General features: G+C 35.8%; 1 protein-coding gene across 10 annotated transcripts in view; it reads left to right on the plus strand.

The window, feature by feature from the left end:
* LOC131929495 (TBC1 domain family member 5) overlaps positions 1-14,431 on the plus strand; it is a 36,477-nt gene extending 22,046 nt beyond the window's left edge. For 7 of the 10 annotated variants that reach the window (XM_059285741.1, XM_059285740.1, XM_059285739.1 and 4 more), the window contains 11 exons: positions 447-522; positions 1,423-1,607; positions 3,644-3,786; positions 5,016-5,122; positions 5,523-5,640; positions 6,349-6,501; positions 7,813-8,010; positions 8,404-8,477; positions 8,745-8,844; positions 9,066-9,145; positions 10,055-14,431. In XM_059285741.1, coding sequence (XP_059141724.1) covers positions 447-522; positions 1,423-1,607; positions 3,644-3,786; positions 5,016-5,122; positions 5,523-5,640; positions 6,349-6,501; positions 7,813-8,010; positions 8,404-8,477; positions 8,745-8,844; positions 9,066-9,145; positions 10,055-10,939 — 2,119 coding nt within the window. In that variant the 3' untranslated portion in view covers positions 10,940-14,431. The remainder of the gene's footprint in view (positions 1-446; positions 523-1,422; positions 1,608-3,643; positions 3,787-5,015; positions 5,123-5,522; positions 5,641-6,348; positions 6,502-7,812; positions 8,011-8,403; positions 8,478-8,744; positions 8,845-9,065; positions 9,146-10,054) is intronic. The other 3 variants (XM_059285747.1, XM_059285748.1, XM_059285746.1) reach the window with 2 other exon arrangements.
* The last annotated feature ends 201 nt before the right edge of the window (positions 14,432-14,632 follow it).

Below are 14,632 nucleotides of genomic sequence, written 5' to 3' on the forward strand. Positions count from 1 at the left end.
GTTTAATGCAACTGTCTGCATAAAACAGACATTGAGATCATTAAATAAAGGCATGGCTTCTTCACATAAAAGGGAAGGGGGGGGGGGGGGTTAGGGGTGCAGAGTCATGTTGTGACTCATTTCTAATTAAGCTATCAAATAGTAGTGTTACAAATAAGGTGTTTTGCTTCCTTTTTGAGTAATTTGTTTTTATTTAATGTTTTTGTAGCCATATTTCTGCAAATATTTTTTGAGTCATTTTTAAAATCACCATGTATCAAGATTGGTTTCCTTTTTTTTCCAAAATCATAATTTTCTTTGTTTATGAATTGGAAGGGGTGGAGGGAGGGAGAAAGGGTGTAATGCTGATTTTTTTTTTTTCAAAACGAGTACTTTTTAAACTTATCCACATTGGTATTGTTTTTATTTTATCAGCACCATGTTCTGACATATTTTTTTTTTATCAGCACCATGTTCTGTCAAGTGATGGAGACAGTGGAGCCTTGGTACCTGTCTAGGGATATTTTCTACAACAATCCTAAGGTTTCTTTCTTTGTTCATTTATTGACAAAGCTTTATCAAACAGCCAAACCCAACCCATACAGACATACACTCAAGTGTACCTGGTGTTTACATAACTTCCATTACTTAAAATCAATAACTTTTGGTTAAGAAAATTAACGCCTTAGAGCAGTGGTTCTTAACCTGTGTTCGATATAACCCCAAGGGAGCAGTAAGTTGGTCTCAGGGGTTCGGCAGAGGTCAAGACACACGCCGGACTTATATGATTCACAATTGGATTTTGTCAGTGCTGTTGACAAAACCATTAAGAAAAGTTCAGTGAATGCGCACATGTAACTGGCGAGGTTGCATATCTCCAAAAGCCACTGCTTTAGAGATATAAATTGGAAGTGTTTTTACAGTTTGAGGATCTGGGTTTAAGGTAAAAATTATAGTTTGGGTTGTAGTCAGGAGTAGGTAGGAAAACATACTCTAATCAAAGATTGTGGGACAGAATGGTTGGATGAAAGAGCATATGGCTGCCAACCTTAAAGTCTCGAGTTCAAAACCAGGGTTTGTATCAGTAGAATGTCAGTGAATCCACCCAGCTCTGATGGGTACGTGACTCAGGTTAGGAAAAATAAAGGTGACTGGGCATAGTGCTGACCATATTATCTCTTTATATGCCGATGTCACAGTGACACATGATCTCTACTTCACTTGCCCCATGTACCATCAGGAACTTAACTTACTAACTTTTATAAGAGATAGATTCCAGACATGCATGTATCATGCTGGTTAATTGAATCCATCCCTAGGCAATAAAGCCCATAAACATATCTATATCTACTTCTCTATGCGTAGCTCACAGCCACATAATTTTATCAGTAATTTGGTGTATTTGTTTTATGTATTAAATCCAGCTTTTTTCTCCACATACAGACTGGGTCAATGCGGAGCTTAGAAATCATCAACGCCACACCTTTCTCAAGATCTCAGGATTTGAACCCCTCTAGCGCCATCGTGACCAAACTGACCCGGATTCAGGACTACATTCTAAAGAAATACGACCCTGAACTTCACCAGCACCTAGAGAGGCTGGAGATAGCACCACAGATCTACGGCATGTAAGTTAACCAGATCACTCACAGATCTATGGCATGTAAGTTAACCAGATCACTCACTCACAGATCTATGGCATGTAAGTTAACCAGATCACTCACAGATCTATGGCATGTAAGTTAACCAGATCACTCACAGATCTATGGCATGTAAGTTAACCTGTTAAGTCTCAGATCTATGGCATGTAAGTTAACCAGATCACTCACTCACAGATCTATGGCATGTAAGTTAACCTGTTAAGTCTCAGATCTATGGCATGTAAGTTAACCAGATCACTCACTCACAGATCTATGGCATGTAAGTTAACCAGATCACTCACAGATCTATGGCATGTAAGTTAACCAGATCACTCACAGATCTATGGCATGTAAGTTAACCAGATCACTCACATATCTATGGCATGTAAGTTAACCAGATCACTCACAGATCTATGGCATGTAAGTTAACCAGATCACACACAGATCTATGGCATGTAAGTTAACCAGATCACACACAGATCTATGGCATGTAAGTTAACCAGATCACTCACTCACAGATCTATGGCATGTAAGTTAACCAGTTCACACACAGATCTATGGCATGTAAGTTAACCAGATCACTCACAGATCTATGGCATGTAAGTTAACCAGATCACTCACAGATCTATGGCATGTAAGTTAACCAGATCACTCACATATCTATGGCATGTAAGTTAACCAGATCACTCACTCACAGATCTATGGCATGTAAGTTAACCAGATCACTCACAGATCTATGGCATGTAAGTTAACCAGATCACTCACAGATCTATGGCATGTAAGTTAACCTGTTAAGTGACAGATCTATGGCATGTAAGTTAACCTGTTAAGTCACAGATCTACTGCATGTAAGTTAACTTGTTAAGTCACAGATCTATGGCATGTAAGTTAACCAGATCACTCACAGATCTATGGCATGTAAGTTAACCAGATCACTCACAGATCTATGTCATGTAAGTTAACCAGATCACTCACAGATCTATAGCATGTAAGTTAACCAGATCACTCACTCACAGATCTATGGCATGTAAGTTAACCAGATCACTCACAGATCTATGGCATGTAAGTTAACCAGATCACTCACAGATCTATAGCATGTAAGTTAACCAGATCACTCACTCACAGATCTATGGCATGTAAGTTAACCAGATCACTCACAGATCTATAGCATGTAAGTTAACCAGATCACTCACAGATCTATGGCATGTAAGTTAACCAGATCACTCACAGATCTATGGCATGTAAGTTAACCAGATCACTCACAGATCTATGGCATGTAAGTTAACCAGATCACTCACAGATCTATGGCATGTAAGTTAACCAGATCACTCACAGATCTATGGCATGTAAGTTAACCAGATCACTCACTCACAGATCTATGGCATGTAAGTTAACCAGATCACTCACTCACAGATCTATGGCATGTAAGTTAACCAGATCACTCACTCACATATCTATGGCATATAAGTTAACCAGATCACTCACATATCTATGGCATGTAAGTTAACCAGATCACTCACATATCTATGGCATGTAAGTTAACCGGCTGTAACATTACTGAAACAATTTTACTGCCAATGAGCAGTACTTTCATAGCCAGACTTCAGTTTGGGACAGGGCCAGAGCTAGGGGTACGGTCCAAAATAAAAATTCACTGTTGTTTAGGGACTTGGCATGGGTTAGTTTAAATATCAGCATTATGTTTAAACTTGTGTGTGTATCAACCTATTCCATTTCATTCCGGGGGTGGGGGGGGGGTGTGTTTCCCTCCTCCCCGAAGAGATGCCTGGAAGAAACTCTCTGGTTATAAGGTGTTTGCTAATTAGTAAATACCAAGGAACTTTAAATGCAGGCTGATTGAAGATAGTTTAAGCCAGATGTTGTGAGTTAATGGAGGATTTGAGGATGTTTGAGCTTATACAGGCTGTTGTAAGATAATGCAGATTATAATAAGATTAGCTTGTGCAGGTTGTTTTAATACTAGCTGATGCCAATTGTTGAAAGTGACCATCTATTTATTTCAGACGCTGGCTGCGGTTATTGTTTGGCCGAGAGTTCCCCATGCAGGACCTCTTGATGTTGTGGGACGCCATCTTTGGTGACGGCATTGGGTTCGACCTGGTGGATTATATCTTTGTCTCGATGCTCCTCTACATCAGAGAGATATGTAAGACATTTTTAAAGTCTTTGTCTCTAAAGACATTTTTTAAAGTCTTTGTCTCGATGCTTCTCTACACCAGAGAGATATGTAAGACATTTTTAAAGTCTTTGTCTCTAAAGACATTTTTTAAAGTATTTGTCTCGATGCTTCTCTACACCAGAGAGATATGTAAGACATTTTTAAAGTCTTTGTCTCGATGCTTCTCTACATCAGAGAAATATGTAAGACATTTTTAAAGTCTTTGTCTCTAAAGACATTTTTTAAAGTCTTTGTCTCGATGCTTCTCTACATCAGAGAGATATGTAAGACATTTTTTAAAGTCTTTGTCTCGATGCTTCTCTACATCAGAGAGATATGTAAGACATTTTTAAAGCATTTGTCTCTAAAGACATTTTTTAAAGTCTTTGTCTCGATGCATCTCTACACCAGAGAGATATGTAAGACATTTTTAAAGTCTTTGTCTCAATAATTCTCTACATCAGAGAGATATGTAAGACATTTTTAAAGTCTTTGTCTCGATGCTTCTCTACACCAGAGAGATATGTAAGACATTTTTAGAGTCTTTGTCTCGATGCTTCTCTACATCAGAGAGATATGTAAGACATTTTTAAAGTCTTTGTCTCAATAATTCTCTACATCAGAGAGATATGTAAGACATTTTTAAAGTCTTTGTCTCGATGCTTCTCTACATCAGAGAGATATGTAAGACATTTTTAAAGTCTTTGTCTCGATGCTTCTCTACACCAGAGAGATATGTAAGACATTTTTAAAGCATTTGTCTCTAAAGACATTTTTTAAAGTCTTTGTCTCGATGCATCTCTACACCAGAGAGATATGTAAGACATTTTTAAAGTCTTTGTCTCAATAATTCTCTACATCAGAGAGATATGTAAGACATTTTTTTAGTCTTTGTCTAAATACTTCTCTACATCAGAGAAATATGTAAGACATTTTTAAAGTCTTTGTCTCGATGCTTCTCTACACCAGAGAGATATGTAAGACAGTTTTTACAGTACTGACCAATGACTATGTTTATTTACAGTACTAATCTATGACTAAGTCTGTTCTATTTAGTGTTGACCAATAACTATGTCTGATTGTTTACAGTTCAAACCAATCACGATGTCTGTAGTTTACAGTGCTAACCAATGACTATGTCTGTTGTTTACAGTTCTAACCAATCACTATGTCTGTTGTTTGCAGTACTGACCAATGACTATGCCCATTATTTACAGTACTGACCAATGACTATGCGACCTGCCTGACGGTGTTGATGAAGTTCCCACCTGTAGCAGACGTCCATTATTTTGTTGTTAAAGCCATCTGGCTGAGAGAGCCTAATGTGAGTTCTTGTATTATAAAACTTGTTTTTTAACCTACCATTGCTCATGGACTATTTGCTATTAATTCAGCAAAGCTTGAAAAAGATTTAAGCCTAACCAAATAAAGAAAAAATTAGCTACATGTGCAAAGTGACTCAAACAGTAATCTTGAAATTATAAAGCAGTCTGTTTGATGCTCTAAATACAGATTTTATACTGTGATCTATTTATGGGTGGTTGTTAAAGGGTTAACCACTTTAGTATTTTTATGTAAGACATAAAGACAATACAGTATTATATTAAGTATTTTAAGGTCAAAGTTATTGTCAAGGTTAGGTATAGAGCCAACCTTTCTCAAATTAGTACAGAATAATGCTGATTTTACATGCTGATTATTGAAATGATTTGACCCCCCCACAGCATCACCCGCGTCCACCCAGCTACACCCACCAGGGCAGTATTCGAACCAGCACCAGCATGGCGGGCAGCACTGACAGCATCAGCAACACCAGCAGCACCCACAAAGACAGCACCACCAGTAAGTCCACTGTGGTCTCAGCTGTTCCACATCCTGTCACGTCCCTGTCCATCTCTCAATCAACTGCCATTGATTTGTTCTTTAATGATGTGTACAGTTACCTCATTGTGCTTCTTGTACTGTGGGGTTTCTGCTCAAACATTTGAACAAAAACATTAGATAAAGTATTTTAGTACACACCAGAGTCAGGAAGTTCCAGAAGGTCTATAGGAATTACTCTGTATACACTTTGAATTTTATAATTATCAATTTAATTTTTTTTTTCAAATTTATTTTCAACGTACTTTAACCAGGAAAAAAAACTTTTTTAATTTAAAAAGTATAAATAGGATTGATCATTCAAATAACATTTTGCCCAGTATTGTGTTGTGTAATCACTTTGCATAACTGGGCTTGAGTGAATGGGATAGAAAAGTTAAATAGCATATGACTGGGCAAGCAAAATAAAGAAGTATGCACACACTACACTGCTGTAAAGGTTAAAAAAAAATGAAACGCTTATTTTTTTATATTATTGAAACAAATGACTATGCTAAATACTATACTTCAGAGAATACTGTCCAATTTAAGTTTTTAAAAAAGTTGCCACTTCACTTCTTAGTTTTTTTTTTCAGCCTGTTCCAAATTTATTTCAGTGTAAACCAATGAATTAACCACCTTATGAGCTATGTAAAACTTGACCTTTGCCCTATTTGCACACAATTTTAGCTGCCCAACCCTCACATAACCAAGGCCAGAAAAGGCAGAATATTTCCATGGGTGGGTTCTCCTCCTTCTCTCGCAAATTCAGCCGCCCACGCACATTGTCCGTACCCAAGTCGTCCAGCGAGCCAATGAACCTGCAGACAGACATGTCGCCTGGTAACTCTTTCTCTCTGGCTGGATGTTGTTTTTATTGTTGTTTAGATGATGACCTCGCCCTGAGCTTGAACTTTATTTTCCGCATGAATTTCTGGTTTTCATTTTAAAAATAGAACGTTTTTACCTCGACTTTTGTTAAAAAAAAATATTTTTAATTAGTTTCTCAAATTTATGTTTTTGTAAAAAAAAAACCCAAAAAAACAAATAGATTTTATTTAGATGTAGAAAAACCTGTATTTTATTATTTATAAATGAAGTGTTTATTCTGTGTTAAAAGTTTTATTTCTTTACTGTTCTTAGTATAATATATACCTTTGTTATAGGTATCTTCCTGCATTTTTTCCTATTATTATTTTATCTTTATGCTGCCCTACTTTTCTCATTGTTTTCTTGTATTTTTCTTATCTTTTAGTTGACTTATCATTACATATATTATCCCACTCCTTTTCCTACATTAATTTAACCATTAATTTTCAGCTGGATCATCTCATCTTTCCTTTAGTTCAAATGCCTGTTTCTTTCATTTTTCTTGTAAATCAAATAATCAAAGGGCAGTAACTATTAAGTGGTAAACATTGCTGACTTTGTGTCAGTCTAACAGGGAGACAATTCAGCCTTGTGAAAAAAAATCTGAGTAACAATAACATCTAAAACCCAATGGGCTGCATGTTGTAGAAATGTATCTATTAAATTCCAGTGTTATATGTGTTAGGTTTATTTTAATGCTTCTAACTGATGTTAGTTTTTGTAATAAAATATCTTAATTTATTTTTAACACCTTATAGTTTGGTTGTAGACACCTAGGTAGCGTATATGTTGCTTGTGATATTATTTGTCATTATTATGTATTGTTGCAAATACTTAACATTAACAATCTGAGTACTACAATTTAAACATGTTTCAGGTTTAATTTTTTTTTAATTGCTTAAGTATTTTAAAAAAGAAATATGTGTGTTGTATTATCATTTAAGATAAAAAATACATTTTTGTTATATATAAATTCAAAATCAGTCTCCTAATTTGAATGTTACCTATGACTTAAGTTAGTGAAATTTTAAAAATTGTATTAATGTAGTAAAATTATGAAAGCATCAATTTTTATTTCAATCAGTTAAAAAAAATATTTTAAGTCAGGATTTATTTGACAATGTTAAACACATATTTAACATAAAATTGGTTAAAATTCTTAAATATAGTATCCTATAAAAAGTTAGTAATCATTTCTTCTTTGAAGAAATCAAGATTATGTATTTGACTAAGAGATGAGGACGACAAAAACTGAACATTGTGCTATCATTCTCCCTCTTGCAGAAACAAGCAACAACCCCATTGGCTCAACAGTCAGTCTATCCCAGGTGGAAGAGTCCATGTTTAGGCACTCGGCTGTGACCTTGTCGCAGGTGGAAGATTCCATGTTCCGCCACTCAGGGAGGATGGAGCCTGGAAATCTGAGATCAGCTCAGTCAAGTCCAGGAGTTCATCACTCCAGTATCTTCCCCCTGACTCCAGGTAAGCTAATCTCTGCAGGATCCATAATTCCAGGTAAGTTAATCTATAAGGGTTGAAACTCTAGGTGAGTTAATCTCTGTAGGAATTAAAACCCAACATATGTTGATTTCACCGGGATACTTAAATTAATCTTACTAGAAACCTTAATTCTAGGTTAAGTTAATCGTAGCAGAAACATGAACTCCATACATATTATTTTAGAAAAACCATAATTCCAGAGTTTTTTTCTATCAAGAACCCTAGGCTAGATAGTTTATTTTTCACCAGAAACCATGTTTCTCCATTAACTGAATTGAATTTAATTTTGATATATTTGTCTGTTGCTAACTGTTGCTAGCATTGTACTCAATGCTGAAACAAGACACTGACCCATAGTTTGTTTACCATCTTTAGATGACCCATCCATCACCAGCAGCCCAGTTTTGCCAGGTAAATCCAAAAGCAAACAGAAGAAATTGACCAAACAGGCAAGTCAAAAAAATAAACTTCAAAATCATTTCTAAACTGATCCTTTTTACTTTAGGCGTAAACCAAAATACATTTAGAGCATTATCGGTAATAAAACAAAGTAGCTAACTGCTTAAAAATGCTTACTTTTTAAAAATAGTATTAACCTTATAAACATCCTTATATAGTCTTCAAAAAGATGTAAAATTCTATAATGTTTTGTTCTTACCCCACACACCACTCCTTACATAAAAATAACCTTAATTTATTTTGTACATGGATTTCAGGAGAAAGATCTAGAAGACAAAGTCATGCATTTACAAGGGGAGCTAAATGATAAAAATTCTATGTGCAGATATTGTGCTAGTAAACTAGACGTTCATATTGGTAGGTTGTTGTCCACAGAGGATTCAGTTCTTTGTTTCATTTCTATGTAAAGACAAGTTTGTAAAGCATGAAATATCAATTTCCTTTATTTTATTTTAATGTTTCATACCTTAGGTCGCCTACAACAAGTTCTTAGTTTGATTTCTATGCAAAGACAAGATTGTAAAACATGAATTACCAATTTCCTTAGTTAATGTGATTTTAATGTTTTTTTTTCTTAGGTCGTCTACAACAAGAACTTTCACGGCAAAATTTTGAAATTGATGACGACATTATGTTATCATTAGCTGGTCTCAAACTGGTGAGTTGTTGAATGGTTGTTGTCTAGTTGCTGGTCTAACGTAACACATCACTCCTCTTCTCTTCATCTCATGGGGTGTAGCATGTTGTTAAGCCCACCCAGCTCTAATGGGTACCTGGCTGAGCCCACCCAGCTCTAATGGGTACCTGACTGAGCCCACCAGCTCTAATGGGTACCTGACTGAGCCCACCCAAATCTAATAGGTACCTGACTGAGTCCACCCAAATCTAATAGGTACCTGACTGAGCCCACCCAGCTCTAACGGGTACCTGACTGAGCCCACCAGCTCTAATGTGTACCTGAGCCCACCCAGCTCTAATGGGTACCTGACTGAGCCCACCAGCTCTAATGGGTACCTGAGCCCACCCAGCTTTAATTGATACCTGACTGAGCCCACCAGCTCTAATGGGTACCTGAGCCCACCCAGCTCTAATGGGTACCTGACTGAGCCCACCAGCTCTAATGGGTACCTGAGCCCACCCAGCTCTAATGGGTACCTGAGCACACCCAGCTCTAATGGGTACCTGAGCCCACCCAGCTCTAATGGGTACCTGAGCCCACCCAGCTCTAATGGGTACCTGAGCCCACCCAGCTCTAATGGGTACCTGACTGAGCCAACCCAGCTCTAATGGGTACCTGACTGAGCCAACCCAGCTCTAATGGGTACCTGACTTAACCTACCCAGCTCTAATGGGTACCTGACTGAGCCCACCCAGCTCTAATGGGTACCTGACTGAGCCCACCCAGCTCTAATGGGTACCTGACTAATTGCTTCATTCTAGCTGGGTTACTAGATTGAGGGGAAGTAAAGATAACTGTATAGTGCATAGTCCTCGTTGCATGAATGATTCTTTGTTAAAATTAAGTTATTAATTGATTATTCATTCTGTTGTAATGATTTTTTTCAAGGTCCGCGACATTTTGAACGGGACGCTGAAGTTTTCTCAAAACATCGCTGCTGATGAGGAGGAGATCCACATCAATGACGACTTCTACAGCAGCCAACCAGAGGACGGTTACAGCTGCAGCACCGGCATCACCTCCCCTGAATCTGACATTCTCCTAGGGGTCACCTCCGGCGCTGATGTTGACCAGAAAGTGGACGGCCGCAGGGCCAGGCTGTTTTACATGAGCAGCGAGGAGGTCAGCTCTCCTGACTCATCCAGTGTTGCAGGTCAGGTGAGAGGGGGCGGGGGTAACGACCTCGGTCAGTTTGGTGACTATGAAGGAAACAAAGTAACCAATCATGAAACCAGAGAGAGACATCACTCGGGGGAAAAAATGACGGCCGCCAACAACTCCACCCTTTTCTCCTCAAAAATCCGAAGTTTTTTTAAATCCGATTCCCCACAGCACCAACCAAAAGAGAAACAAACGGCGCCATCTTCTGGGTCAAGACCATCACAGAATACCACAACAGGGGGACACAGCTTTAAACAGCCAGCCCTGCAGCAGAGCGAGAACCCCTCGACCTTTGACCTGACTCACTCCAATCAGGTTGATAAAGAATTAATTAGCATGGACAACAGACGACGAGCTCAATCAAACCTTGAAACTCAGCAGACGTATTGGCCGGAGTTTGTGTCAGACAGAAGCTCCTCCCAGGGGCAGTCCGCCATGTCCTCCCATGACCCGAGGGATAGCCCGAGGAGACACGGGGAGTACAAGCTCAGGGAGAGATCCAAAAGTCAACCCTCAGCATCCCTAGACCTGTACCACAGGTCGGCAGATGAAGAAGAGTTTGGGGTGAATCCTTTGTACAAACTTCGCTACCACGAAAACATGGAGCATTAAGTTCTGTTAGTGTGGGACTTTTACCAAACATCAAATAAAGATTGAGATAAGTCCCTTATATAAACTTTGCTACCATGAAAATATGGAGAATTAGGGTGTCTTAGTATGGACCTCTACCAAACAGCATATAAAGATAAAAATTCCTTGTACAAGCTTGGCTATCTTGAAAACTTCAAGTGTGATAATGTGGACCATTACCCAACATTAAAGGAACATTGTGATAAATCCCTTTCATAAAACTTTCTTCCCACAAAAACATGGAGTGATAGTATGGGCCTCTACCAAGCATCAAATGAAGATATAAATTCCTTGTACAAACTTCACTATCATGAAAACATGGAGCATTAAGTGTGGTAGCAATGACCGCTACTAATTCACCAAATGAAGAAGAATGAGATAAATCCCTTATACAAACTTTGTTATGAAAGTATTCAGTTGCTCAACTGGATTCTACATTGCAGTGTTTATCCTTACATAGATTCTGTTAGTTAAACTAAGGCAGTTTTCTGTTTCAGAACATGAAATCCCCCCCCCCTCCCTTTAAAAAAAATAATTACAATTATAATCACATTTTAAGCAGATGTATTTAATCTTTTAGCATATTCAAGCATTACTTTAACATCAGGTATTTAGCACTGGTATGAAGTTTATGATATAGAATCGTTATTTTTTTAAAACTAAGGTGGAAAAAAAAATTGTATTGTTTAGCATCCATATTGTTTTCTTTGTAGTTGAGAGCTTTGAAGGTGCATTTAATACCAATCTTTCTTCTAGTCCAATCCTTGTGACACCATGATGTTCAAAACTTTCCATATTTTAATATCCATCCTAAGAGTCTAACCATGTGCTGGAGCACAGTTCATGTGCAATAATTATAATCAATGATTAGAGGGTACAGTATAGTAAATCCTCAATGTTTGAACAAAATGGAGGGGTGTGTGCTGAGTCATCATTTTTTTAATGCTGTTATTTTCATCTCATGTTTAAACACACCCAATCTTACTTTTTAAAATAATTTTTGTCCATGAAACAGTCCCAACGTGGATTACCAATCAAGAATTAGGTTAAGTTTTTACAGAAAAAAGTACAAATAACTAAGGTTTTAATCTAAAATAAAATTAAGCTAAAGCAGAAGCTAGTAAAGGTGGAAGGAGGGGTATCTCTATTTAACCATGACATGTGTATATTAATTTTGACATTGGTAAAGATAATTCAATGGATGTGTTTTAGTTTCATTTGGCCAATTGAGCACAGCTTTTTAATTTCTTATTCTGTAAATTACTTTGTTGGTATAAATTACCCGTTATTACAAAATTATATGTGATACAAAAAAAGCTGTATATAAATATTTTGTTAATTTTTCTTTTTTTAGTGGATACAAATTCTACTTTGCTCTGTACATTGTTGAAACTAATTCTTCTTTTTAGCAAAAAAATAATTAAATTAATTTCCTGTTTGTATTATTTTTGTTTGGCTTTTTTCTAAAAAAGTGATTTCGGCTTGTATTTGAAAATCTATTTTTGCAAGAAATATATGTAGACTTTTAAAAATAGAAACAATTCCAACCCATAAATTTAGGAATTAAATTCTAAAATTTATAGTGCAAATTTTAAAATCTTCAGAACTTAAATCAGTTAATTTTTTGTTAAATAAGCAGTGACTTCTGTATGTTATATAAACTACTTATTTTATTAGCAAGCCTATTTTTGCTTAGAGTTATCTGCTCTTGTTGTCTGGAAAAAATACAGGAGAAAATCATTAATAATTCTAGAGCCCTATATAAATTAATTCAAATAAATATATTTAGGGCCTATAATTAACAGATAGATATATACATAGATATTAAAAAGTTTTAGTTTTATTTATATTTTATTGTTATAGGCTTACATAATTTTATTTTTTAAAAAGAGGAATTTTTTTTTAAAATCCTGACAGCGCAGGTCTACTTAAGAATTCAAAATAATTTAACACCTTGCCTGAGTGCTGGTATGTTTGTATTTAACAGTTTTTCCCAGAGATCTGCTGAATATCAAATTCTAAACAAATAATATAAACTGGGATTCACCTCAAGTGTACAGAATCTGTTGCTCATGTGTGTGTTGTGTATTTCTCGGATATGTTGTACTGATTCTGTTAATCAAGATATTAAACTAACTTTACGTCTGTGACCAAAACTATGCTAATCCATTTGTGTTATGATGCTGTGCATAATTTAAATTGTAAATACATGAAGACTATTTTCATTAAAGGTTCATTAAATGTTCGTAGCTAGATCAGCTGTTGTGATCATTGTATTTTGTTGCAACTAAATTTTTAAGATATTTTTACATTTCTGAAGTATAAATTAAGTCTTAGTAATTTAGTACCAAAGTCTATTAGTTAAATGATGTTATAGTCTCAGCAATCTAAGTAATTAGTTAAATGAGGTTATTAAGTGTAACAATAGTTTAGATTATTAGTATGAAATTGTTAATATGTGTATCTGCAGGATTTTGATGGTATAGCTATGTTTGCTGTATAAGCACTGTAGCTCTTGTCTGCTATGTACAATGGAAGTTAGTCATTAGGTTAATTATGGTAATTAGTAGATACTATTTAGACAAAGTCCTACATATTTACATGGTAAACTGAACTTTTGATTCACAATAAAAATAATTGTATGTGTACATATATTTTGAAATGTATGGAAAATGTGAAATGAATTATGCCATCCATTTTATTTTTAAAACATTTTCACTGTTTAATAATTTAAAAATTCTATAGGATTTACATTTTTTTCTATTTATTTTTAAATTGTTTCATCATATAATCCTTGCTACATTTTAAAATGTTAGTACTTACTGCAATATGGAACATGTGCTTGCAATTTTAAAAATAATATTTATCTGCGAAAAAACATTCCTGAATAAAAATATTGTTTTTAGAATAAATCTATTGCATGCAGTGTTCCATGTAGGACCTACAGACCTCAAATTTGGGGTTTTTCATTGAACAATTATGCAGATTTACCAACTAAACTTGTATTTTCCTAGATTAGTGCATATTTAATGAAAAGTTAGGGGGGAAAATGTAATGTTGACTATAGAATGATGTGAGAATGATAATCAGATACTCAACAAATATTTTACTCATTTTGTACATAGCTATTAGTTGTAATGAAAACCTCTTTGTTACTGTGATCATTATAATAATTAAAATCAATGTCTTGTGAATGAGATCCACATTATGATGGGTGTCTTGTTTAATTAGAGATTCCCTTAAACATCTTTGTTGCTGTGATCATTATAATAATTAAAATCAATGTCTTGTGAAAGAGATCCTCATTATCATGGGTGTCTTGTTTAATTAGAGATTCCATTTAAACATCTTTGTTGCTGTGATTGTGTCTGGTTGATGTCTAAAATTTTGCACCCGTTAAGGGGGCTATACATTGTTTTGATTTGAAAAAAAAGTTTTTTGTTCTAAAAAAGAAATTTGTTCCTTTTATTGTGTGCATAAAAACTGATATCATACTACATAATTATGATGGGTTTGAGTCAGTCATACCATATTATATGCTGACTTGGTCATGTCTAAAACTAAAAGACAACACTTAAGAAAACAGGTTATGTTAGCCTGTCGCCCCTCCTGGGACATAGGCCGCTTTCCAGGTGCCTCTGTCCTAGACTAGTCTCTCCAACTGTATCTAATCTT

This window comes from Physella acuta, unplaced genomic scaffold (assembly GCF_028476545.2).
Source record: "Physella acuta isolate Inbredline_101_S28 unplaced genomic scaffold, ASM2847654v3 ptg001640l, whole genome shotgun sequence".
NCBI classification, from domain to species: domain Eukaryota; kingdom Metazoa; phylum Mollusca; class Gastropoda; family Physidae; genus Physella; species Physella acuta.